At 41.9% G+C, this 27,447-nt stretch overlaps 1 protein-coding gene across 1 annotated transcript in view; it reads left to right on the forward strand.

The window, feature by feature from the left end:
* The first annotated feature begins 7,619 nt into the window (after window positions 1–7,619).
* The window catches only part of RNF150 (ring finger protein 150), a 122,764-nt gene continuing 102,936 nt past the window's right edge, over window positions 7,620–27,447 (forward strand). The window contains exon 1 of the mRNA XM_074154771.1: window positions 7,620–8,085. Coding sequence (XP_074010872.1) covers window positions 7,620–8,085 — 466 coding nt within the window. The remainder of the gene's footprint in view (window positions 8,086–27,447) is intronic.

Consider the following 27,447-nt stretch of genomic DNA (forward strand, 5'->3'; position numbering starts at 1 on the left):
TCACATCAGTTTATCATGTCTTCTGTAATTCCAGTTAGGTAATTAGAAAATTTCACAGTTCTGTTAGTTAAAAACTTTCGTCCATTTTTTGTGTATCCATTTATATATGATCAACTCGCAGTCTTTTTCTTAAGTGCCAAATCGTAAATTGCTATTTTCTTTCCACTGCATTTAACCTTCCTGATATACCAACAGAGAGCAATCATATCCCCTTTGGCCTTCCCCTTATTGCCAAGCTTTTAACTTTTTCATAAACAGTTCTTCATCCCCTCACTCTCCTAGCTGCCTTTTTCTGCATCTTCTACAAGTGCAATTCCTCTTACGTACAGCTTCAGGTGGGCTTTCTTGTGGCCTCGTGCGAGATAATTTGTATGCCTCCCATCACTGCTGATTCTGTCTGCTAATGCATTTTAAGGTGACATTTGGAGGGCGGGAGAAGGGGGCACGGTTAATGGTGTCTTTGTGACATGGACATCCTCATAAAGCAGTATCCCAACCAATGAGCTTCCAGTTAAGAGCAGAAATATGTATTATTAGTCTGTAAATTCATGACCTGGCATTATGTACTATTGAATTTCATCGCATCTCTCTCAGTCAGATCAATAAGGTTCTCCCGTGTTCCATACATGCCTGCCTTTCTGCTGCCAATGGCAGCTTATTTTATGTGATCAATGAATTTCCCACGTTGTTTGTGTGCACCATGCTCATTAATGATCATATTTAATATGATCAATCCCAGGAATCACTCTTGGAAAACTTCCATTAGTAACCTCACACATCTGTTTTCAGCAGAACATATCGCTATATTCCATTTGGCCAAGTGTCTGTATTTGCTGCCTGTGTGGCACTGTATGTATGCTCTATGGAAGTTTATCAGCAAGGTGTATTAGTATAGGAAAATGCCCAATTAATTCAGGTACATGCTTCCTCTCTCTCAAGCAAGACCAGGAATCTCTGCATATGTATGGAGTGGGCCATATAAACATTCCCACCATTATCCTGGATATATCTATTTTTCATTATTGCATTCAGAAGCTTGTTGGTGGAAGTCTTGGCAAACATTAGCATCTCAGTGTCACTGGGTACACTCAACTTTTAATCCGACTATGGTAGCTTTATGGAAATGTAGCACTGTAAAGGAAATGTCACTTGCAGGCACAGTCTCTGAATCATAACTAGGATGTGCACGTGTAGCTTGTCCCTCTCACACCTACTATGCTGGCAATGGATAGCTTCATCTTGGCAATGGTGGAAGAATTTTAGGAGTGTCCTTTCAAAAGCTGAGCCTCTCACTAGAAAATCTTTCAGTGTGACTATGCAACTCAGAACTTGTGGTGTAGCCTTCACAAGGTGAACATTATTTTGTAGCTCGGCACCTTTTTCTGCTGGTGATTGCTTAAGGAGCAAGATGCAGGATGTCTGTTGAGCGAGTAACTTTGTCTGCGTGAGTACTACCTTTTCTGCAGCCTATTTGCTGGTATGTTTCATCCAAAATAGTGTAAATCAGGATTCTGCCTCTAATTTGAAAGCTGCAGTAATATTTAATACATGCTGTCCACAATAGACAGTGTGTTTTTCTGCACAGAGATTGAACTCCACATTTCTTGTAGGCATTAAAAAATGGCGTGTAGCTGGCAACCTCTACTTCCAAGGTTTATCATTATACCACAGAAGTTATGAGCCACCTAACTAGCACTTAGCGTGACTCTCTTCGTTCCAGATCACACGAACTTCCAGCGTGAGGCACAGATGATCTCTAATCACACATTTCTATGCAGCTCCTGCAGCAAGTCCCACTCTTTACACAGTCTTGTCTAATACATTTCCAATTTGTCTGTTTTTTTGGAAAGAATCTCTGTCATAAACTACGGCTTCTTTTAGGTTCTTCACAATATTTCCCCTGGAAGATGATTAAAACACTAGGAGCTGGCACATTTGTGGAGCTTGAATTCTTGTGTGTTAAGAAATTCTGTCTCGTCAGGACTGCGCTTCACTCTGTGTGTGTCTGTCAGCACCAGAAGAGCCAGCACAGATGCAGAGACACAAATATGAGCCTTATCCCACATTTAAGCTAAAGGCTGTCTCCAGTCTGTCCGGCTGACCCTTCACCAAAGAAGATGGAGGTGCCTGGATCTGACGCTAGTCACGGTGGTTCCCCTTCCTTCCCCCCTGCTGTAGGCTGTGGAAGATGGTAAGGTTAATAACAGCAGCTTGTTAGGTCCTGGTAGACCTGTGATATATTTGGTTACACGCGCTCTGCCTTAGAAAAAGACAGGTGGGAAAGGAGCAGTAAGTAAGGTGAGCACTTGTAATCAAGTTACTGGTGTACTGCAGGATTGCCTGGTTGGGATGGCAGCAAATGTCATCTGGCCCAGTGCTGACACCTTGGCTACCCCACAGAGCTGGGGCTGCGTTTTGTCAGTTCACTTTTTCTCTAAGACATTAAAATAACTCCCTTTATAGGAGAGGAAGGAAAATAAACTAGTAACAGGAGAAAACTAATTTTCTTGTATTTTTATGCTGCAAAGGAAAGGCCAGTGTTTTGACTGAGGGCTTAATAAGCCTCTACATGCCAGTAATGAGAAACGTGGAAAATGCTGTAGGTTTAAGGGAGCTGAGTGAGCCATTACGGAAGAGAAAGAAATTGCAGAAAAGAGACGTGTTTCTTTCAAATGTTCTATATTTTCAAGAAGCTGTAATAGAAGAAGGGGGCAGCAGAAAGATGTTCATCAGCAGCAATCTCCTGGGTTCTTGTAGTTTACCAAAAAATCTCTGTAACAAAAGCAGACACTAAACAAACATGATAAGACATGGCAATTTTTGCCTCTGGGACACAGGGAGCACCATCTCACTATGAAAACTTAATAAGGATCAAACAAGATAAAGCTCCTTTCAACTCTTTTCATAATTTTTAAATGAAAATGTCACTTTCCCTGTAAATTCTATCGAACCTTTCCTATAGCTCCCGTGAGGAGTTTATCTTGGCTGGAACACAGGGTTTTTTTCTGGAACTTTACTCTGAAGATTTCTTTAGAGCATCAGAGCATTATCAAGAATATTAAATTGACCTAAGTAAATGAAACCAGAACTACAGTAGCAACTATAGTAATTCAAGCGATGTTCCAGAATAATGAAGCAGTATTGCAATCTAAAGCAGGATTCTGTGATAAAGCAAGCGACAGGCAATATAGATATTAGCATATGAATAGAAAGATGGATGGAGTATTAACAATGTCAGGTCAAGAAAAGATGTATTGCTCAATTAACTCTCTAAATGAACAAACTTACTGTGTTTTTTTTAAACTCAAAGCACAGTATTGGCAGCAAATGGGTAAGGCGATGGTATTGCTTTATCCTTTGCGTGGTCTCCCGGTGTTAACATCTCTTCTGTTCTTCTCCAGCTGTAAACAAGAATCAATTTCAGTCTCATAGCTAGGGAAGGCAAAAGAACTCATTTTCCTGGGCACCTGCAGAGAGATTGTATTTCAGTCAACTTTCCCTGCTGTCCATCATCATCAAGAAACCTTCAGGCCACATTGAAATTAGCACTAACCCTCAAGTCTCTCCCAGCTGCCACCTGCTGGGGTCCTACCCCTGTGGGGACCCCTCCCACTCACTGCAGAGCGAACTGAGCTGCCGACTGAAACCTCCTCAGAGTAGAGAGAAAGGGGGCATTTCTGACCTACCCTGTAGTGTATATTTTCCATAGGCTTTTGCCTGTGCCCAGCGCAACACAGAATCACTGACCCTTGGGTATATCTTAGGTCCCCTGAATTGCTTGCTGGAAGATCTTTCCATTAACGGTAAAGGGAGCCACCACACCTAATCTAGGCTTTTTCAGTACCCTGCAATGCTGCTTTCTATATTCTTCTGGATTAAGATTCCTAAATTCCTGGCAAATCCCTACTTCAGCAGAATTTAGGCAGCCTAGTCTTTAAAAGCCTAACTTTTAAACCTTTTGCCATTTTACCTCTTGGCACTGATTGTCCCAACAGGCGGAGATAGAGGTCTACAAAACACCATGGGATTCCATAACAGAGGGGCTTAGCAATGTGGAGGAGATTCCTCATTGTTAACTGAAGCAATTTCTAGCCATTCCCCTTGAAATCATTTGAAATTTTGGATGCAGACACACACTCCAGCACAATCTAAGCATAACAAGTTACCTTTTAATTTTACCTTGTGAAAGGGCATTATGTCATTTGCTCATTATCAGCTATTACCTAAACCCAGCTTCTGAGTTTCTGTATATCAAGAATTTGGAGCTGGAGTTCCCCACATGCCACTTCTCTTCTACTTGCTGACCACATTTCACACACTCAAGTTTGAATATGATGGTCATGTAACTTTCTACAATATATAGTTCAGCTAGAATTATCCTCACGTCAGAAACATGGAAAATGTGGAGGAGAATTTGTAATATGTGATTAAAGTTGTAAACAACATCCAAAATCTGGAGACACACCCATTACCCCAGTGCTACAGACACTGTAAAAGGATTTTCAATAGCATATAAAAATAGAGATTGTGCTTTTCACTGTAATCCAGGCAATGTGATTTGCGATCATGCTGGATGAGTGCCTTGTATGCTTCTGTGGAGGCTGGAATGGGACGAAAGTCACAGGGTTTGGGTTTTTTGAAGGAGAGAGCACAGGCTAGGTTAGGGTAGTGGCAAATGTCTTGCTGGCCTGAGAGGAAACATGTTTATGGCTGCTTGGCTGTTCATTGAAAGTACGATGTTCTTGTGCCAGGGCCAGAACAGAGTTCTGGGGAGCCAGGCAAAGGGAGAAGCTCAGATGTGCCTGTGAACGGAAACAAATAATATGGGAAGAACCACCATCAACTATTATTCAAACTGGGGGATTATAAGTCAAAGCGTTGACCTAGTTAATTATAGTTCAGCTTTCAGTAACAAAAGTAGTCAAATATTCTGTTGGTTTTATTCAGGAGTACTTTTAAGGTGAGAAGTGGCCACTAGATTATAAATTAATTATGAAGAATCTAATATCTTGCACTTAAAGCATGCTTTTCAGCATTTATGTTTGTTTGTTTGCTGAATTTGAGTATGAGTAGGTTGCCTTTCACTTCCCAGGACAGTCTCACTTTTCTGCAATGGATAATCACTGTTTAATTGTCTAGTTTTGCTTGAAGTTGCATCGTCTAGGCTAAACTTTAGTTCTCGTTATGCCTTTATCCACCAGCTTAAAGAGCCTATTAGTACCTGCTGTTATATCCCTGTGATGGTACTTATGCAATGTAATCATATCACCTCTTTTCTTGAAAAGCTGAATAGATTGGGCACCTGAAATCTCTCCCCAGAGAGGAATTACTTCAAATTATTTTTAGGGTTCGTTTCTTAACCTTCTCTGGTATTTCAATATCCTTTTTAAAATGCAGATACCAAAACTGGACACCTTCCAGTATCTGTCTCTCTGATGCTTCATGCAGAGAGAAAATCACTTCTCTACTCCTGCTTCTTACTCTTCTGAAACATCTGAGGATATCCTCTGCATCCTCTGTAGGCGCCTTTTCCCTAGGAATATAGCACAACTCCTGCTTGCTCTGACCCCCACGTCCTTCCCTGTGTGCAGAGTAAACCACACACTCCCAGTTCTGCTCCGGGGTGGCCGGCAGTTCGGTCACCTGGAATCACATTTTTGCATTAAGCTCTATTAAACATGTTCTGTTTCAACTAATCTCATTTTACCTGGTCTTTAATAGTTTACACGTGCAATGGGAATGTCATCAGTCATTGAATAACACACCTTTAAAAAAACCTGTTATGGTCGTGGCTGTGTAACAGTATTTGCTAACCACACTGATAATTTCCTCGTAAAAACGTGAATCGTGTTTGCTTGGCAGGCCACTTCCCATAAAAACAAACTTTATCCGTAGATTGGATTTATTTTTTCTTGTTTTTCTTGGGGTTGGTTAACATCAGGCCAACCTGTAACTGTAACTACCTGGTCACCGTAATGAGTTTTTCTGGATCTTTCCAGGAAACTGAACACTCAATCTTTCAAGATTTTCCTGTTACGCCAAGATTTACTTGAAGCAGTGTCAGAGCTGGTTATTCTCTCTGCCCTCCCACCCACTCTTTTAGGATTCATGTGTGCCATTTTTCCGGGTCTGCTGGTTTTAGTATGTTCTTAGGAGATGCTTCTGAATCTCGCTTTTATGAGTCAATAATCTGGCAAACACATCCTCCCTTTCTTTCCAAATATCAGCCTGAACTGTTTAGTGGTAATTTATACCTTTTTTTTGCCTTTTCTTCTTATAATACTTCTTCCAAGTATACAAATGCTTTATTGCTGGTAGCCCTTCCAGGCATGGATTTTCCACTTAGGGCTTTTGCTTCCCTTTATGGAATCTCAACACTTTCTAATTAATGTTGTTTGCCATCTACTTTCACCTCTCAATGTTAGTTCTACATGGTAAATTTTTCTCCTTAGTTGCTGATTTCACTTCTGCAGGAATGGGCTTTTAAGGAAAGTTATCCTCGTTTGATGGTAGACCTTTTTTGCAACCTACCATATTTACCTGTAAACATCTCTATTTTATTCCCCTATGTGCCTGTAGATTTCTCTCCCAAATTCACTTTTTTCAACTTTGGGGAAATAACTTTTTCAAAGCAGCGTGTGTGTGTGTAAAATATGGTTAAGGCTGTCATCTGTTTCCTTAGATCAATGGCACATGTGAACATAAACTGGGAACAGGCAAATATTGACACTAGGGAGATACTCAGGCATCTCATCTGAATGAAAGGGGATGGTATTTATAGCAGCAGGTTTTAATAACGAGGGGGCTAAAATAGGCAATATATATTAATCTTTGCGAGACATCCTTCTGTTACTGAACATAGTTATGGAAAAGAGGAATTTTTGCTACTCGCACCAGGATCGCCAAACGTGGAGTTTGAAATGCCTTTGAGCCTTGGCCAAAACTCGGGGCGGGGGGGGTAGGGGGTGTGGGTGAGTGTGTGTTTAGACGTTAAAAATCCCCAGACCTGGGCTTTCACCGTGCCAAAAGTAAACTCTTCTTTCCGCCCGTGTCCGCGGAGCCCGAGTGTCCCCCCCACCAACCCCGCCGCCGCCGCCTCCCCCCGGCTCTGCCGCCAGGTGGCGCCGCCGCCCCGCCCGCTCCGCCCGCCGCCGTCGGCTGCCCCCCGCCGCCCCGCACCCCCAGGGCGCCCGCGGGGGGCCGGGCCCGGCGCCGCGTCTCTGTGCGTGTGCGTGGAAATCGCCCCCCTCCCTCCTTCTACCACCTCCTCCTCCTCCTCCCGCCCGGGCTGCCAGCAGCGGGGGAGGCAGCTGTGCGGGCAGGAGGAAGCGCGGCGGCGGAGGTGGGGAGGGGGGGGGGAGATCGAGGAGGGGAGGGGAGGGGAGGGGAGGGCGGAGACGGGGCCAGCCCGAGGAAAATCAAAGGGCCCCGCGATGAATTAGGCGGCGGGCTGCAGAGGGGAGGGCTTCCCCCCCCCCCCCCCGCCCTTCCCCGCACGGCGGCGGGAGCAGCGCCGCCCCGCACGGAGCCGGCGGCTCGGGGCACGCCACAGGCGCACGCAGGCACAGACGGGCGGCGGGGGCGGGCCGGCCCGGCCGGGGTGGGGGGGGCTCCGACAGATGAAGATGGCAATGTCTGTGATCCAAGCGTGCCGCAGCCTGGCTCTCTCAACATGGCTGCTGTCCTTTTGTTTCGTGCATCTGCTGTGCCTGGACTTCACCGTGGCCGAGAAGGAGGAGTGGTACACGGCCTTCGTCAACATCACCTATGCCGACCCGGCGGCCGGCAGCGCCGAGCTCCGCAGCGAGAAGAGCGAGTGCGGGCGCTACGGCGAGCAGTCGCCCAAGCAGGACGCCCGCGGGCAGGTGGCCCTCTCCGCCTCCCCCGCCGACCGCTACGCCTGCGACCCCGGCACCCGCTTCAACGCTCCGGCGCCGGGCAAGAGCTGGGTGGCCCTCATCCCGCGGGGAAACTGCACCTACAAGGACAAGATCCGCCACGCCGCCGCCCAGAACGCCTCCGCCGTGGTCATCTACAACGTGGGCTCCAGCAACGCCAACGAGACCATCACCATGCCCCACGCAGGTGAGCCCTGGCACCCTGCCCGCGTTCCGTGGTCTCTGAGAGACCCCGAGGTCTCTACTGGGTGGGCAGACATGCCCCGTTTTCCTTTGCGTGGCAGCCCATTCTGCCGTCCCGCATCCGTGGGGTGGGAGCTGCTGGGGTGGAAGGTGTCCTCATACCTCCTGGCAGGGAGCAGGGTGGGCTGCGGGCCTCACCGAGTGGTGGGTGCCCATCCCGGGAGCCATGGAGCACCTCTCCAAGCTGCCATGGCGAAGGATGGATGTGCCGCTAGCAGGAATGCACACTGGTGCTCCAGGGGTGAAAAGTTTGGGAGGTGTAAAGTTTGTGTCTGGTCAGAAGAATGGATGAAACCCTGAGCCTACTGTGGGGCACTGACGTTTTGTTGTGTCATTTGGATCCTCTGGCAGGTGCCGAGTGGGATCGGGTGTGATTGAAACCTCTGGAAGAGAAGCGTAGTGTTTATGGTGCAGGCTTATCAGGAGGTGCAATAAAGTAGGGAACACAGCGTCCACTGTCTTGCCTGTGATAGTGTAAAAGCTGTGGGATTGGGTAGGAATGCCGAAGATGTTTTGTTCACTCTCCCAGGTGAATGATCTGATGGAGTTTGTGCTCACAGTGTCAGCACATGGGTGCTCAGGTCCCAGCATGTGCACGTCTACTAGAACCGAGCAGAAATTCAGTCATTGGAGATAACCCAAACTTTGGTTTATGCCTAAGAAAAAAGCTGGTTTTGCAGCAGTGTTTGATCTGAAATAATGTTGTTTTAAAAACAGATCACCGGATTTATATTTAGGGACGGTGTTCTCTGCCGGGGGGTCACTGGTCTTTTATACCAGGAGCCTATGCCATGGAGACTAAAATGCCACCTATTGTGAAATCTCAGTTTGGTTTGCATCCAGTAACTAATTGTGCCCAGCTGTTTCATGCAGTTGAATCTTAGCAGAGTTAGGGGTAAATTGAAACACAGGCTGCAAAACAGGATGTTATTCTAATGACATTTTAAATTTCCACATTAAACTAGCTAGCATGGATGTACTGAAAAACAATTTGTTGCCTAACTATAATGCTATAATACTGCTGATGCAAAAGTAGCACTTTTGGAACCTCTTGTGTGCAGCCTCTTTAAGAGATTAACTGTTTATTTGGGCAAATTCATATCTCTTGGGTAGGATTGGTGGAAGATGGGACTTTTTAGTATTTTCCATTGGTTTTGTGAGACAAGCAACTCATAACCTCTTGAGCTTCTTAAAACTGCTTTATAACCTGCACATGGTTTAGTAGCTGTTCAGATTATACTTCTTGGTACTTTAAGTATCACAGATTATATCCTAAGCAGTATAAAGTAGTAGGAGCTTGGCATACTTATGCACCTTTAAAGTAAAGCTCAGGCTGTTTCAAAAGTTAAGATGCATTGCTTGTTCTTGTCTAGTGAGTTTCTCAAAAACTGCCAACATGTTGTATCAATTAATGGTTTGCCTGTTCTTAAAGTATGCACTAAACTGGTTTCCCACACAAATGGTGTTTTATTAAGAAACAGTGGGAGTAAAAAATGTGTCTAACCTTTTAAAATGTTAGAGCTTTTGTTTGTTTTAACGTCTAAAATGAAGTAAGCAGGGAATCTTTCTTACTGAAAGTGGCCTCAGCTTTCAAAAATATGAACACTGTATCACTTATCTTGGGAGCAGCTTCTTTATGTCATATGACTCCTTACAGTTTATTCTGAGAATCCTTTTTGAGTACTGAATTGATACCCAGCAGTGTGATTGTACAGTACCAGAGGCTGAAACGAAATGAAACTTGTAGAAAATAATTTGTACTTGTTGAACACCGTCAGTGAGACTGAAGTGCTTTGCTGATTGATTGTATGAGGTTGTCTTCATTTTAAGGATATTCGTTCCATAAAGTTGAAAAATGGTTGTTGGCCTTACCTTAGGGAAAACCCGCCCTCTGCGTATAGTCAAAACTCAGAGGAGTTTCACAGCATAAGTCTGCTGGAAGAGGAGGAAAAATTATTCTTAAACAAATACTTGACAAACTAGGAGATTCAGAACTGGATTTATCCTTACTCTTCCTCTCGTACCACCGTTATGCTGAGGCAAAGTGAATGTAGAAGCTGTGTACAATTATCTTTCTGACTTGCAGCATTTGACGTTTGCTTGGTCCCAGTTTAAATGATAGCACAAGATTCAAGGGAAGAATGAATCAGGCTCTTGGTTTCTGAGTTCAGCAGCATCTGCGGTGCTCTGCCCACGCCAAATCGTAGAGTGGGAAGAAGAAAATTCCATCCTGGAAAATACTTGGGGGGTGGGAGGGGAGGGTGAAATATGACCTAAAAAGCAATTTAAAAGTCGAAAGAAATATGATGTTACTCTCTCTCTCTCTTATTTTTTTCTTTTCTCCCACAGATTTTTTTTGAGGTTTCATGTAAGCTCAAATAAACTCCTTCTATACAGAAGACAGCATATCCTGTTGCGTAAAATGTGGCTCTTGCCCTTACTAAGGAACTATTACTCCTAAGAGAGGTTTTTCCTTACATACGTTCTTCTCTTCTATATGCTTTACCTTCTTTCATTTACTGTCATTTTATCTTTGTGCTTCTTTTTCTGCTCCTCTCACCCCCACTCCCATTTTTTCATCTCTGCCCCTGTGCCTCATTCCCCCTCTTGACCGCATTACTGTGCAACTTAGAATCATAGAATGGTTTAGGTTGGAAGGACCTTAAAGGTCATCTAGTTCCAACGCCCTGCCATGGGCAGGGACACCTCCCACTAGACCAGGTTGCTCAAAGCCCTATCCAGCCTGGTCACTGCTACTTCACAGTGCTTTGCCCTTGCCACTTTCTTCCCAAAGATCTTTCTCCTGCCAGAGATCTTACCTCACAGCTGTATGTTTAATTACATTTCCTAGATTTCCTGTTTTCTGCTACAGTGCATGCCAATGACCCTTTACTAGCATGGTGCCTCCTGATTTTAAAATCTATAGGCAACTGTAGCAAGCTACCATTCTTGAATTTGAAGGAGGGCTGGTAGACCTCCCACCCCGACAACCCCACCACCCCCAAATCAAAGCCAGGGTGGAATTATATCGAAGCTTGTTGTGGAAATCTTCAAATTCAGCTTTTCAAGATTTATGTATAGTGCACCAGACAGAGCAGAAAAGCTGTGCGATTTGAACCAGTTCAGTCACTGTATTTGAAAGCCTTTGCTTTCAGGGAGCCTGTACTTAGGTCACTGTTTGCAAATTCGGAAGAGTGAGGTAGAGTTGTGACATCTGCGTTGACAGGGAAAGCGGAGCTCTCTGGTTCTTGTGCTTGGACACACTTTGCTTTTACATCATCTGCTACAGCCTTTGCAAACCGGCATCATTATTGTTATTGGCTGGACGTATGGTATTGGAGCTGTGAGTCCAACTTTGCTTTTTGACTAAGTGGGTTTTAACTAGAGAAAGAACAAAAGCATCTAGAATTTCTGTTTCGAATATTTCTCCTAAACCAGCTTTTCTAGTAGAAAAGTACTCAAATAATATAGAGGATATTCTTTTTCCTACTGAAGAATAATCCTTGGTGTTGGCTAGGGTTTCTGATTGGCATTTTTTCATACTCGGAACAAACTAGCTCTTATTTAAGTTTGAAAAGGCTCTAGCCACTGTGTCTACATTTAATAACTTAGTATCAATTGGCAGTATTCTTACTACCTGTTGTGGCATGTTTCCTGACACTTCCTCTGTGGATAGAGTAAGGGGAGCCTTCCAGAAGATGACTCAAGGTGAGAACTTCCCTCTCTGCAGCTCTTATTTGAGGGGACCTTGGTTGACCACTTCTGACTTGGGCACCTGTCAGGTGCTTGGGGCTGGGGCGGGATGGTACCTGCGACCGTACACGTGATTCATATGTGGGTAAAAATCAAATCTTTAGTATTCAATACACTTTGTAACATTCAGTTTGAATTGTGGGGTGCATCAGACTATCTCACAGAATGGATATGATTATTATGCGAAGTGAATTGCATCCGAAGTATTTTGCAGCAGAAGCATATGTGAGTCAGGCAGTTTTGCATTCTTCGTATTCTGCTTTTGCAGTGCGTGCCATCGCAAATTCACGTGCTGTGCGTATGACAGCCCGTTTCCAATGAGAGACAGATGCCTTGTTTTTTGCAATGGCTTGTACACACTGGCAGCAACTGTCAACTCTTATCTTTGACACGTGAATCTCATATGTGGTCTAAGATGATTCTGACTTCTTCCCTCCCTCTTGGCCGTCAAGTGCAGCACGTGCACCAGGAGGAGGAGACCATGGCCATCCCACTGCAAAACCTGGTGTGTCCCTCCACACGTACTGTGAATGAGGCCAGCCTTGATCTGTGTGCATTCAGTTCAGTAACCGTTTCTTACCTTGTACTCAGGTTTTTGTTGCACTATCAATGACTTTGGGCTTGCCTTTTACATATTTTAAGGTGTATTGGTAGTAGTTTTGGCTTTGGGCTCCCCTGTAGATTTGTAGTGATGTGCAAATTAAACACTGAAGTTGAAGATTTCTCCCTTTACAGACTTAATTCAGTACTGTAGCTACGTTTGTTCCTTTACTAAAACAATTGTTTTGCTAAACTTTTGTTGAATTCTAATGAGGAAAATGTGCTGAGAGCATTCACACTGAATTTACATATGGATAAGCGTGAATTAATCAAGGACTGGAGATTTAAGGCTTCCAGGGCCTGCCATAGTTAAGTTCTGTTCCAGGGACCCAGGATTCATTCCTAATAGAAACTGACTCAATGGGGGAGGGAGAGGGAGATTAGTGCATCTCTCAGCCTTATCCGTCATGAAATTGAGGGGTGGCTGGGGTATGCTGCCATCCTTAGGAACTCGGAGGAGCTCCTGGATCCACCATGTAGGCCTGGCTTTCAGTAGTTTTTGACAATCTGGTTCTCAACATTGATCAAAATCAAGGGTTTCTAACATTGGCTAGAGCCAGCAGTTGCACCGACAAGCTGTCCCACCGCGTTTGCTAGCGAGCCACATTTCTGCCGGCTAGTTCTGCTGTGATTCAAGTGCTGGACTTCTCTTCTGCAGATGTGTTCAGTTATGCCAATGGTGGGGGGACTTGGTGATGTTAGGTAACTGGTTTAGCTTTAACTGATTTACAAAGGATGAATTTGACCTATAGGGACTACAGCAACAAAATAATCTTAGTCTCCAGCACTACTTGGGATAACCAAGGGGCACTGAGTTTTGTCATTAGATAAGACACTTTTTTGCCTTGTTGACTCTCATATCTTCTTTCACCCTCATGACTGGCTTGCAGTCAGTGGAAAGACAGCGAGTCCACTGAGGTTTGGATCAAGTCGTAAGGTACAGCTTTCCCTACAAAGTGATAAATTATTGATTCATTGAAGGTTGCATTGATCCTCCAAGTTTACTGATTGCAAAAGCAGTTAGATTTCTGCATAGCCTTTGGTTGTCTCAGCGTTTGTTTACAATCATATTCATTCAAGTCCTGTCTTCAGATCTCTGCAGTAGGAAGTGACACAGCAAGAAGAAAATATTCCTCGGAAACAAATCTGTATCAGCATTGGTTCTATCTGCTGCCTGTTAACCTGGAGCACCTCTTTTGGTATGCTGTCCTTAGGAGAACGGCTTGCTGTCAACAAAGTGATGGTTTGTTCTAGTTCGGTTGGTATTCTGGCTTTAAAATGGTGTGTGTTAACTTGGGTTCATAGAATACTGTGGCAGTCTGTGGCTAGCATGTTAACCCCATTGTAGTTAATTCCTGCAGATATATTTCTGTGCTGCCCCCCCTCGTGGTACATCACAGAGTACAGGAACATTTTCCGCAAAAGGGGAGAGAAACCTACAATTAGTTCAGTATTGGCACTTTAAGAGTCACTTTTCCTGGTAAGAGAAGAGGACACTTCCTACTTTTCTCATGTAAGCGAAGGACTAAAAGAACCCATTATTTTGCCACACTTGTTTGATGGAGCTCGGAGTGCATTGTCATGTGAGATGACTGAGTTTCAAGTGACCTCTGCCTCCTTACACCACAAGCCAGGCTGATGAAGAGTTAAATCTTTATGAAGGGATAGCCCAATGATGTCTCCACTTCCCAATAACTTCTGCATAGCGAATCTGCACAGAAACAGCATTCATTTCAAGACAAGCCCCAGTTCTGCCCTTTCAGTTGCATTTGAGTACTAGTCACTTGATGACTTCTTTGGTACAGAAGGGAGCGAACAATACAATCACTGACTCATAGAAATCAGATATAGAAAAGACTGAGTAGTCCATGTAATCTGTCACGTTACTAATGCAGGACTGCTTCCGACAGTGTTACCATCTACTACCATCACAGTACTTTTTGCTAAGCGTCTTGCAAAGGAAAGAACCTTGAGGTGCTTCCAACCGCAGTCTATGTAAGCAGCAGAATGGTGATGTGATGAGAGATGTAGGAGGGTATTAAATAGTAATACTGTATCTTCCAATAATATTTAATTCTTATAACTTCCACAAAATCATCTTGGAAGAGGCATAACTGCTAAAGGATAAGGTTTAAAACCAACTGTACCCATTGTACCACACAATTTAGGGGAGTATAAGGCAATTGCAAGAAGAAAGAGGAGGTAAAATATTTTGTAACTGGTTATGGCCAAACACACTTACTCTGCTGTGTCTTGATTCAATAGTGGAATCTGACCCAGGTCTTCATTCGTGGCCAGCTCACACTTTGCTTCCCTCCATAGTCTTTTGGTTTCTCTGGAAAAGAAATCTAGATGGATAGGCCACAGATCAGCCACTGCACAGTGTGACCAGGTCCTGAATGTGGATGAGCAGGGGTCAGAGACCCCCCAGGGTATCACAGAATCACAGAATCACCTAGGTTGGAAGGGACCTTTTAAGATCATCTAGTCCAACCGATGAGGAAAAAAAAAAAAACAAAACAAAACAAACCCAAAAAAACCAAACACCTCAAAAAAACAAAAAACACACAACACCCACAAACAAACCACACACACCACCACACCACCCAACACTAATCCATATTCCCAAGCACCATGTCAACTCCTCTCTTGAATACCTCCAGGGATGGTGCCTCAACCACCTCCCTGGGCAGCCCATTCCAATGCCTGACAACCCTTTCAGTAAAGAAATATTTCCTAATATCTAACCTGAACTTCCCCTGGCGTAACTTGAGGCCATTGCCTCTTGTCCTATCATCTGTAACTTGGGAGAAGAGACCGACCCCCGCCTCTCTACAGCCTCCTTTCAGGTAGTTGTAGAGAGCGATAAGGTCTCCCCTCAGTCTCCTCTTCCCCAGACTGAACAACCCCAGCTCCCTCAGCCTCTCCTCATAAGATTTGTGCTCCAGACCCCTCACCAGCTTCGTTGCCCTTCTCTGGACCTGCTCCAGCACCTCAATGTCTTTCCTGTGGTAGGGGGCCCAAAGCTGGACGCAGTACTCGAGGTGGGGTCTCACCAGTGCCGAGTACAGGGGGACGATCACCTCTCGGGTCCTACTCACTACACTGTTCTTGATACAGGCCAGGATGCTGTTGGCCTTTTTGGCCACCTGGGCACACTGCTGGCTCATGTTCAGCCGACAGTCGACCAACACCCCCAGGTCCTTTTCTGCCAGGCAGCTCTCCAGCCATTCTTCCCCAAGCCTGTAGCGCTGCCTGGGGTTGCTGTGACCCAAGTGCAGGACCCGGCACTTGGCCTTATTGAACCTCATCCTGCTTGTTCATGAGTGCATTTAGATGTACCATCTCAGATGTACCATCTCAGAAGACAATTCTATTAAGTATTACAATTTCTGTTACCTGGAGAAAACCCAAATCACTTAGGTGAACCCTCAACTTTCAAAATTTACTGCATGAAATCTACCAGCTTTATATCTACTGTCTGACCCACTGCCCATATTAGTGGATGCCAAGCTTCATAAACTTGTAAGTTTGCTGATGAGTTTGCTGTGTATTGAAGCTCATCAATAATAGGCTTACTGTTCTTCAGGGCATGTTATGGGCCCCTTAGAAGTAATTCTGCAGCTAGGATAGGCTGAAAATTACTGATTTAGGTGCTTACCACACTGGTGGAAACAATGGTTTTTAGTTCAAAAATGAATGAGTGGAAACACCTCTACTTTCACCAGTTCTAGTAGATGGAGAGAAGCTGTAAAGATTGGTTTGCTTATGAAACAACAATACCATGCAGCTGTGTTTTACAAGAGAGGCTTAACAAGGGCATTATTTATTTTTTGGCTCCTCTTCAGTAAACTATTTGAGATAAACCTTAGAAAACTGAACGGAGGAGAACTGAAGGAGATGATGAAAAGATTAACCTGTTTAGTTTATTGCTATTCTGTGTTGAAATATGAAAAGCTAGCATCTTTGATTCTTTGCTACTTAAAGATATAATAGCTTTTTCAAATAATTGTTCGTTTCTTTTCTCTCTCAAGAGTGACTTATAAATAACATCAATAAAGTGAAGTGCCTGTTCATTTGCTTCTGACAGTATAATCATAGTGATATTCAATTATATTGCTAGACCTAAGGGTCTGTCAGAGTTTTGATCTCAAATTTGATGTGTTTGTGTCTGTGTATGTAATAATCCCTGCTGTAAATTGGAAAGGTAGCCCATTTATCTTAACCTTATTTTCAGTTTGAGACAAAATTAGAGGAAAAAAATTGTTTATCTTTTTAGTTCCCAAAACACAGAAACGTAAATTACGGCCTTGTAACTCCCTAGAGTCCTGGTTTGAGTATATCTTGCATACTTCTTAAACATGGATAGAAGCATTACATCTGCATAGGAAAGTAGTTCCTCCAGGGATACATTGAATAGGATGAGTTGGTGAGTGCTCCCTTGTTCTACACACTTAATGAGACATAGCTTTTTAAAATTAATTTATATTCCATAGTGTCTTGAAGCCTTTATCATGAGAGGGGACCCCTGGCACTGGGGTGCTCCATAACAAAGCAGTTCTCTGTATGCTTTTTTGCCAAGACAGCCCCCTGCTTCTGACATATTTGTCTATGAACCATCATTGTTTGTCCCAGAGCATGGGCTTAATCATATGGGATGTTATTCTTCCTCATAATTTGTTCCATACATTGGGCTTCCTCACTTTTTTTATGTGCTCTTTGGTTTGCCTCTTACTGTTGAAATCCCTCTTTACAAGGCATCTTGTTTCTGCAAGTCATTGTAGGAATTTCTCAACAGATAATATATGTATTTTAAGGAGAATTATACATCACATTAATCTCTGGCTTCCAGCATTGTAGATCACACATCATTAAACTGTGCTCTTCTATTTATTGCTTGATCTTGCAGTCCTCATCAAAAAAGTAATTTCTAGCACAGTCACTGTTATATTGTGTTGAATGTGTCTGACATTATACAGCAGCACTAAGGACGGACTCAGGAGCCTAGTAGGGACATTCACCTTTAGTTAACATATATGTCTACTCTTAAGATTAGCATAAAATGTGTTGATATTAGTTGAATGTGTGTTATGGGTTGGCTGGGTTCAGACCTTGTGCAATAAGCTGTATGGTTTTATTGTTTTGCTTAAATTGATTTGTGGAGCACTTGAGAAGCTTTTACACCTAGTTGTTACTGTTGTGCCACCAGAGCAGTTCCAGTTTACTTATTATTGAAGCTCTGAGCATCTAACAAGTTCCACTATAAAAGAGTTCCTGGATTTTCCAATTATGCAAGAGTTCTGTATCAGTACCTGATAAAGATCTCTCCGGTTTTACATCCTGTGATGCTAGCTAAAATGTTAGTATTCTTTCCTTTTCCATATCAGTATTTTCGGCTAGAAGACAGAAATATATTTCTGTTCCTTTGCCCTTTTCAGAAGTCTCTGTATTAGAGAATCTTAAATCTTTGGCCATATTTCTGGGGCATGTATGTGTTTGTACTCAAAAAAAAAAAAAGTCTTTAAAACAGAACAGTCTGATACTGCAGTCTCATTCATGATTGCTTCTTATACTTGTACAGTGTATGCTTTTCCCTCTTGTGCCTTTTAAAGCTTTTATTATATGCTCGTCGTCTCCTAGTTTTACCTGCCAGTATCGTGTTCCTTGAGTGAGGCAGCTCTCACAAGATTGTGTAATCTCTGTGCCTGGTTTCTTATCGCTCTATATGTCCATGTGTTTGAAATACCATCTGGTTGTCCATGAAATTCATACCTTTACTAAATACCATATCAAGGCTCTTCACACTGGAAAATGAGGAGCTGTCTGACTAAAATCCATTTTGTCTTGTTATAATACTGCCTTTGATGTCTTTCTCTTGCCTAATTTTTCCTTCAATCCTCTATCCTTTTCATTTTCTACTTAGTTTTTTTTGTCTTTTTTTTTTTTTTATTGAGGGGAGGTATAATTTCTTTACTTTCCACACTTCCAATAAATCTTTCTCTTGGACTTCTCACCCATTTTTTTGTCATCTTCACTTCTCTCTTCATGTGCTCTGCACCTATATTTCATCTCATCTAGGTTTTTTTTCCTTTCCCCCCACGCCTCACCAGGTTGACAAAAATAGCCAAAGGCTATTGCTTTACATACAAAGTAAGGGGAAGCAGAGCAGGATTATGCTCTTTCCGACTCCAGGTTTAAAGAGCATCTGCTGACTGCTGTCTGCAGCTCAGGGTGAGCTTGGAGAGGTGGGACACCAGCAATTGGGAAGTGTGGTGGTGCCATATATTAACAGAAGACTGCCAATCAGGCATAGCACATTTGCTATGCGTAGAATGGCTTTGTGCTGAACACTCCTAAGTCTTTTCCATGAATTCTTAAAAGACTACATTATGGTCCTCTCTATGTAAAGAGGAAGATCACACTTTTTCATGCTTTTGCAGAAGAAGATTAAGTTTCCCCCACTGGGTGCTAGAAAACCCGGCTGGGAATTTTTCCATCAAAACTGTTTTTCTTTACTAGTGAAATAGATTTTCAACAAAAAAACTGTTTTGGAAAGTTTTTGCTCTCCAGGAAAGATCTTGCAGTTTTGAATTTGAAGAAAGATTTTATTTTAGTAAATATTTCATGTCTCAGAATTTCAGGCTTAGAAACAATTTGCTTTCCCTTTCCTTTTTTTTTTTGATGATATATTGCATTTTAAACAGCTTCTGCCAGCTTTAGACACTAGTTCCACCCTAGAGCACAGACCGGACTTCTTCCCAACTCAAATGTTACACTTCTCTAGGAATCAAGGCACGCATTTGATAAGTGTTATTTAAAGAAATTGAACTCAGGTTTGCAATGCTGGATTTCTTCTGTCTGTGATAGTCTGCCAACAGCTTTCTGTCTTCCCACAGTGAAGTCCCTAAACTATAGGATCTTTGGCCCTTGCTGAGAATATATCCTTACCAGCAGGCTGGACGTGACTTTAGCACTGTGTCTAGATACACACGGGAATGGTACTTAGTATGAGATAAAGATTACCCTCGTAGACAAAGACATAACAAGGATCAGTAGTTGTCAGTGGAAGTGAGACAAATTCAGGTTTGTAGTAAGATGCAATTTCCTAAATGATTGCCCATAACTTAATGTTATTTGAATGGGCTTGGATGGCTCTCTAAAAGCCACATCCTGGAAAAATTACCCCATTTTCTGGGAAAATTGTGGTAGTATGTGTACAAGGGAGATTAAAGAAGGTGATCATAAGAGTCCTTTATGGCACCTCTCTGGAACTCCTAACCAGCTCTTTTCCACGCTTGGAGACTGTCAAAACAGCTCTGGCAGAAGCTCTGCACAGTGAGCAGAGGTAAACCCTATGGCCTGAAGCATCACCTTTCAAGGCAGGATCCCTGCATGGCATGTCCTTTATCACCTGGGAAGAACTTAGCTGGGTAACAGTGAAGAACCAATGTCAGTTTGTTACTTCTTTGTGGCTGTTGTTTCTGGAATAGGAAGCTGCAAGAAAAGGCACTTGCAAGAAAAAACACAGTCTGAGCCAGTTATGGTTTTTGTGTCTGAAGATGGCCAACAAATGCAGAGAGCTGCCTGTAAGCCTCCACAAAATAAGCATTTGCTGGAGCATCTGTCTCACATCATAAAAGAGTTTGAAAGCCTTTCTCTTCCAAAACTTCTGTTTAAATGTTGAACGCCAGCACAAGAGGATATGATTAAATGCAACCCAGAGTGGCAAAGGTATCACAGGTGAGGATGAAATACTTCAAAAGCCAATAGTACCATTGTTCACTTTGCTAGAGAAATGGCTAAAATAGCCGTTAGAGGAAAGTCACGTGATTGAACCTGAATCCTGGAGAGGTGAATTCATGTTGATGGGAAAATAATAGCCATGGAAGTAGCTTGTGACCCCACTGGCATCATCAGTGCCACTCAGTCCACTCAAGAGACCGTGAAACTTATTTGACTTATCCATATACCTTTATCCCCGTTTCTGTTCTGCACTGACTCCCATTTCTCACTGGTACCCACTGTCACGATCTGTGACATTTTCTTGTTTGCTGCCCCACTGTTCTTTGTTCCAGTCCTTCCTTGCTGATTTTACAGGTGGTGGGAGGGTGCCTGAGATGATGAGGAACTTGGCCACCTTGTGCTCAGGTGAGCTTGTATGTTTTCTAGTTGCCTTTAGCAGTTTTGCACGTTCCTTGGTGTTTGAGTATGGAGGACTGTGTTACAGAATATTGCCCGACTGGATCCACAGGTGAATTAGAAAAAGCTACCAAACAGCTTAACTGTATGGCAAAGTAATGAGCTACGTCTAAGGCAGTCGGTATCCTCTAGTGCATATAGATTCTTTAGGGAACTCATTTGTCCTTTTTACTCCTCCGGCCTGCTAACCCCTGCTTAAGAAAGCACATAGGAAAATTTCATTTTTCTATAGGTTTTTTTTCTTCTAGAGATGTTCTCTTTTTTTAATTCCATCTAAGTCCCACACAGTTGGGTTTTTTTCCTTTTATTTTTCTATTTTAGTCTACTAACCAGTGCTTACTGCGATACAAGTTATGAGAGCCCATAGCCTATTTTTAAGAGAAAAATATGACTGTATAACTATTTTTTTATTTATAATTTGTAATGGTTAGCAGTTCAAGGAAATTTTTGCTAACAGAGAAATGATATTATCTGGTTTCTAAATATGCATGATCTATCACTTCTTCTCCAATAATTAAGGGCTTCATTCACATTAACTAATTTATATAACCATCTTTCTGCTATTAGACATGAAAAATAACAAAGCAAGCACTGAATTTTTAGTATAGAATATCTTCTGTTGATCGTCTTGGACATTGGATGTGTAAAAGCTGTTCTTAGTTCTCAGCCAATACCGAGATGTGGAGTCAGCACAATGATCGGTGTTGGTGTTTTCTGGACAATTTATTTTGTGTCCGTAGACCAGAAATGGTTTTCACCAATCATAGAATTGTCTAGCTTGGAAGGGACCTTTCAGATCATCAAGTTCAAACAAAGATAACTCTGCTATCTTTATCACAAGGCTGTTATCTTTGGTTCTGGCTAGCCCAATCTGTTGTGGATTAGCCTGCAAAACTACTGTGCATATGTAAAATAATAGACTGTTTGGTAGTAATGATAGCAAGGAGGCAAGTATAACTACGTCTCACCCTGTGCATAGATCAATACGGCTCTCAGTGTGAATGGACATTGGAGGGAGTGGAGGGGATTAGTATCCATTTGTGAGTGCAGTGCTTTTCACAGGCCTGGGCCCTAGTTTGCCTTTGCCTGTGTCTCCTTGTTTAATAAAACAGAATTGGAATCCATCTGTCAGAGAATTATTGCAAGTTTGATTAATTTGAAAATAAACCTGATGTTCATGCTGTTATCCAATAGTTGTCTCCACCTGTTGGCAAGAGTTTGAGGATCTGCAAGTACATTAAATCTTTATTCAAGTGCATAATATTCAGTTACTGGCTGAAAAAAAAAAATTACTATTTCATTTTTGTTTTCCAACTTTAATAATAGCAACATCCCTATTACTGAAAGGGATAATATACACAGGATGTAAGCACCCTCAGGCTATAGTAATGAAGAGATTGTACCCTTTTCTTGTGGAAGGATGCTATGCTGTGCAGACTTGGCGTCATGGAAACTGAAAGCATGTATGAAGTTTTAAAAGGGCGAATGAATTTTAGATCCACTTCTTTAGCTGCTTTGAAGAAGCACACAAATGACTTGGCTGGAAAAGTCACAAGAAATTCACAGGACCAATATGATGGTCCCCATAGTTCTTACATGGGGTATTGGGATTAGACGGGGCTTTAAACTGACTTTTCACAGGCCATATTTTCTTTATGCAGACGGCTTTCAGGCCAGCTCATCTGCTGATTTATGAACTTTCAGGTTAGTCATGATTACTTTAAGAGTCTCCCAAGTCCCCATTTCATTTATTTACATGTTTTTAATGTTCTGAAGAGAAAACCAATAACCATCCTGTAAAATTCCAACCCCCAAATCTTTCCTTTAGAAAAAGCATTATAAGCTTGCTGGTTGCCAGCAATGCACTTACCTATGCCGTTAATTCGTAACCTCTGCTTCTGAAATCCTAACCCTGCTGAAGTCAATGCCAAAGCTTCCTAAGGATTTCATTGCCAAGTGGTTAAAGCAAGAAAATAAATACCTGAACTCATTATATATCTTCTGCCCCCATAGTATTTAACACGTTGCTGTCAAGTACAGAAAAGCCCCATCCAGCGCAACCCAACAGAAATAATACCGCTCTTTCACCAGCAATCTCAGTGAAGTATTAACAGTCTGCATTTCGTATGAATTGCAGACTATCTGTCAGGTTCAAGTAACACAACAGACAACACCAGGGCTTCATTAAGGTCATTTTCTGATTGAGTAAAATTATGGGCTAGCTTGTGAGTGCCTTGAGGCTGTAAATATAAACTTGCATGAGTTCTCCAGCACGTTTAATAAAAGGCTCACCTGGCCTCAAATGATTGTATAAATTATGTAGCCATTGTTGCATTTATGATATAGGGAGTAGTTAATTTTGTTACCTTTTGAAGTGCTTGAGAATAGTAGGTCATGTCTTATGTGTATATCTGACAGTGGGCTTCAAAACAAATTTTTCTGAAATCTACTGACAGCTGAAATTTTGTTCTTGCAAGGCTTACAGCTTTTGTGTGAAATGAAAGGAGATAGTGGGGGGGTATGTGCTGGTGTTAGAGCAGCGTTTCAGGAAGAGGCTGCAAAGCTTGCTTTGCAAGGTCCACGTGCCTGCTAGCTCATCTCCAAGAGCAGGGAGCAGCCAGGTTGACAAGAGGTGCAAGAGAGAGGTCTGACAAAAGTCATAGTTGATATAAAAGCTTCTAAATCTTGAGCAAGTACTGGCTGGACGCGCTGCAAAAAGACCCGCTCTATATTTGGAGGGTGAGCGCAGTCTGGTTTTCACACCTTTCTTCACTAACTGGTATGCTAAGAAGGAACGGCAATGATGACAGCCTGATCACGAGGGGAATGCTTCGGTGATGGTTGTTAGGAGAATGCTCAAAATTGGTATTTGCAATCTCCAATGAAAGAGTGGAATCCACGTTTTATACCATCCACCTATATAGCAAATAAATGTGGAGAGTTGTCACAGAAATAGTTAGACAAAATGTCTAGCCACATTAAGCCTTGCAGAGGTCATTCCTTTCCTGTTTCTGGTCTGACCGAGTTAGGATGGCTTTTAATACAGACTGAATTTATTCCAAACAGAGTATTAGTTATTAGATCTTGGGATATGTGGCTGGTTGGTGAATATCTTTTTTCTTTTTTCTTAGTTTTCCTGGAAATACTGTTCAGCTGAAGAGACCACAATGCAGGCAATGCTGCACGGCGATTTCAGTCACCTTTGTGCTAACATGCATATTGTGTTTTGAGTGATGCTGATGTGTTCTGAGAGCTTGTGGGATTTTCAAAACCACTGGTATGTTAATCTCATTTGGCTCCTGTAACATGCTTCAGATCACTCTCTCTTTTCAGGGTCTGATGACAAGATATTGAGTGGTGTGATTTGTACTGCAAATGGTTTATTTTCAGTTTTCACTGCACCTTCATTTTAGAAATTGGTGACTGTTTAACCCCTTTGTAAGCCTTCAGTATGCCTTACTACAGTCAATCTCTTTGCTAATAGAGATGTTTGCTAATGAGAGAATCTCTGCCTCTCGGTTAGTGTAGGCATTGCTGTCTCCTAAAGACACTTTGCCTTTTGATCTCTTTGATCCAAATTAATCGTGAGAGGCTAAATGCAGACAGAAATATCAAATGCACATCTATGCTTAACAGAAATGTTACAATTATATAAAAGTATCAGAAATCAAAGGAGAGATCCAGATAGGTGATTCAGCATTGAAATAACAGGGTAGCTGAAGTTCATAATTTAAGCTGGTAGTTCTGATCTGCTTGTACTTAGGCACTGAGTCATCCAAGGCATAAAAGCTAAATGAAGAGAGAGAACATAAGTCGTCATACAAGAAACAATGTAAATAGAATTACCCTCCTTTCATGTCCTCTCACATATGGGCAAAATTGGTCTCTGTTGCAATCTGAACGTAGAAATATATGAGCAGCAGGAATATTACCAGCAGAGGCAAATTTCCAATAGTTATGACTAGTATTCCTCCCTGGGAGGAGTGTGTTTGGTTTGTTGTTAGGTTTTTGTTGTTGTTTGGGGTTTTTTTAGTTTGTTTGTTGTTTTTTTTTTTTAAGGGGAGGGGAAAGGAAATTAAAGTAGCGTGTAAATGTCCGAAACAGCATGATACAGCATCTGAGTTTCGTATTCAGAAAATAACTAGAAGCTACCATTAAACTGAAGATTGGCTTAAACCAAACCTTGGAGTCAACTGTATTACTTAAATACATCCCCTTCGCATCTTCAACTGTGTCTTGTGTACTAAAATTTGCTAAATTTGGTGCAAGATTTAGTTTCTGAATGTCTTAGATGTGAAGTGTTTCATATCAAATTCTTGTTTCAAGTAATGTAAAGAGTTATGAAATTCACATTCAATCTAGAACCCTTATCTGAAATTTCTGGCCCTGGTACATTCAGATAATCAGATTTTGGTAGGGAAATACGACACTTACCTTATCTATTGCAGATAGATCCAGCATGGAAAACCCTTATAATCAGCAGGCACGATGAAGAGATCTGCACTGGTATTCATTTGAGTATTAAAAACAAAGGATCTAATTAGCGATGTACTGTGGTGTCAGCATTATGTTAAGTGCATTTGTTTTCATCGTCCTCAAAGCTTGCCTAAATCTCACACAGAAATGGTGGAAACCGTATACCAAACCGTATAACAACATCAGTCACAGTTGTGTAGTGTGGGCAAAAACGTGAAGCCTGCAAATACTGACAGGTAACTCTGACAAATGCTTCGTTTTAGAAATAGGAAGCATACATGCACCACACTCTGAAAAGAGCCTTTCAGTAGAGCACCGTGAATTTACCTGAGAAGTATGTGCTAAAAGGGATTTATTTCTGACTGAACAGTCAAAAGCAAAGTCTTTATTGTCTTGTTCCTATAAAAGGAACAGTACAGAGGAAGAACTCTGCCTGCTTAAACCAAATTTGGGTCCGTTTATGCACATAACTTCCATCTAGGCATCTAAATATCTTTTTTTTTTTTTTTTTTAGGAGTAAATAGCACGAATCTTTTGTCCGTAGATACAGATGTGAGTATGTGTCTATGTCTCCTTATTCACACACACGTATCTAAACATAAAAATAGTAACTTCCTCCAGGGAGATTGGCTATAGCAGTTTGCACCTGGTCTTAAACTTACAGATCGGCCAAAGCATGTAGATATCTGATAGATATGTTATTTTGCCAATGAATGATCTATGTAGATGTAAACAGCCCTATATTTCAGTCCACATGGCATGGTGGTAGTACTCTTGCTGGTTGCTTTGGGGTTCATTTCAACCGCAGTTGTGCAAAACATGGAAAAAAAAAAAAAAGATTTTTAAAAAATTTCTAGACTGTTTTAAAGAAGTCCTTTTACTGTGCTCTTTTTTGATTTCGAGGAGACAGGAAGGAAGAAAAATTATGTCTCAGCCAGCTCTAATCCTTAACCTTTCAGGTCTTAGAATTTAAATAAAATGTGTTATGCAGTCAACTCATAATGCTATCCTGCAGTTTGTATATGCATAGGTGTAACAGAGCGGGGACAGGAATTTGTCTTCTATTCATTAGCATTTTGGAGTACTAGAAGCAAAGGATTCCATCTGGAGATGAGTTTCTCATAGTTTCTGGGTACAAAAATGAAATAAATGTTGTTCCCGTATTGTTCCAACTGCTTGATTAGAAATGAGTCAGAAAGTGGTCTCTGTGTTCTTCTCTATCTGGACGTGTATACTCCATGATAAACTCTAGTATGAAATTAAAATATTTGGTTAAAGTGTTTAGCTCCTCAGCTAAAAAGACAAGGTTGTCTGTAGGAAAACTGTAGAGATCAGTTTTACAGTCTTAGGCCCTCATGCTGAAAATACTCATGTGGGCAAGTACCTCATGCATGTAATGAACTTGCTTGATCTATTTATAGCTTTACTCAGTGTATATTTGTACCCAGATGGTGCTCCTTAAATTTCACTGGGCTGTGTGTATGAGCAGCAGTTCACACGACAGATCACAATGCAGGACAGGAATCCAGGTAGCAAACAAATATACTTAATTAAATAGATGTTCACAATTAGTTAATGCAATATTTAATGATTATTTTTTTTCTACTGGTATCTCTCTGCAAGAATGATCTGTAACTGAAGGAATTTTTCAAATAGCTTGTAATTACTTTTTTTGTAAAATGTTGGATAATTTTCTTTACGAAGATAAATAAATAACATTCAATTTTAAGAATGGAGAAACTGACAAAAAAGATGATGGAGTGGCCAGATCTTGTGGTGTGTCAGGAGCAGATTCCAACCTTCCAGAGTCCTCTTCTCTCAGTAGTAATAGGTCATTCCCATCCCCGCAGCACCTTGCTTCTCCGAGCTCGTTCTTTGCTAGTTATGGTTCTCTGAGTTTACTCTTTCCATATGCTTGAACTCCCACCAAGATTGGTCTGGATTTCTTTTTACAACAAGACCCTCTGAAATTTTCCTCTGTGCTTAACTGAAGTCTATTTATATTTGCTTGTTCCATAAGCTATTGTTGTAATTCAGTTTAAAAAAAAAAATAAAATTAATATATATTCTGAAATTCCACTTCATAGCTTTCTAATTCATAGGTTTGTAAATCTCAAAAAAAACATTGCTGTGAAGGGAGAACATAATCCAGGCAACGAATGCTTACATTAAACTAGAGTGGGAGCAAATGCATTTCCCTGTGCCTCTCCCCAACTATTGAAATAATAGATTTCTTGTTAAATACAAAAGTTGAATAATACACTTTTTTTGGACACCT

This window comes from Numenius arquata, chromosome 10, assembly GCF_964106895.1.
Source record: "Numenius arquata chromosome 10, bNumArq3.hap1.1, whole genome shotgun sequence".
NCBI classification, from domain to species: Eukaryota; Metazoa; Chordata; class Aves; order Charadriiformes; family Scolopacidae; genus Numenius; species Numenius arquata.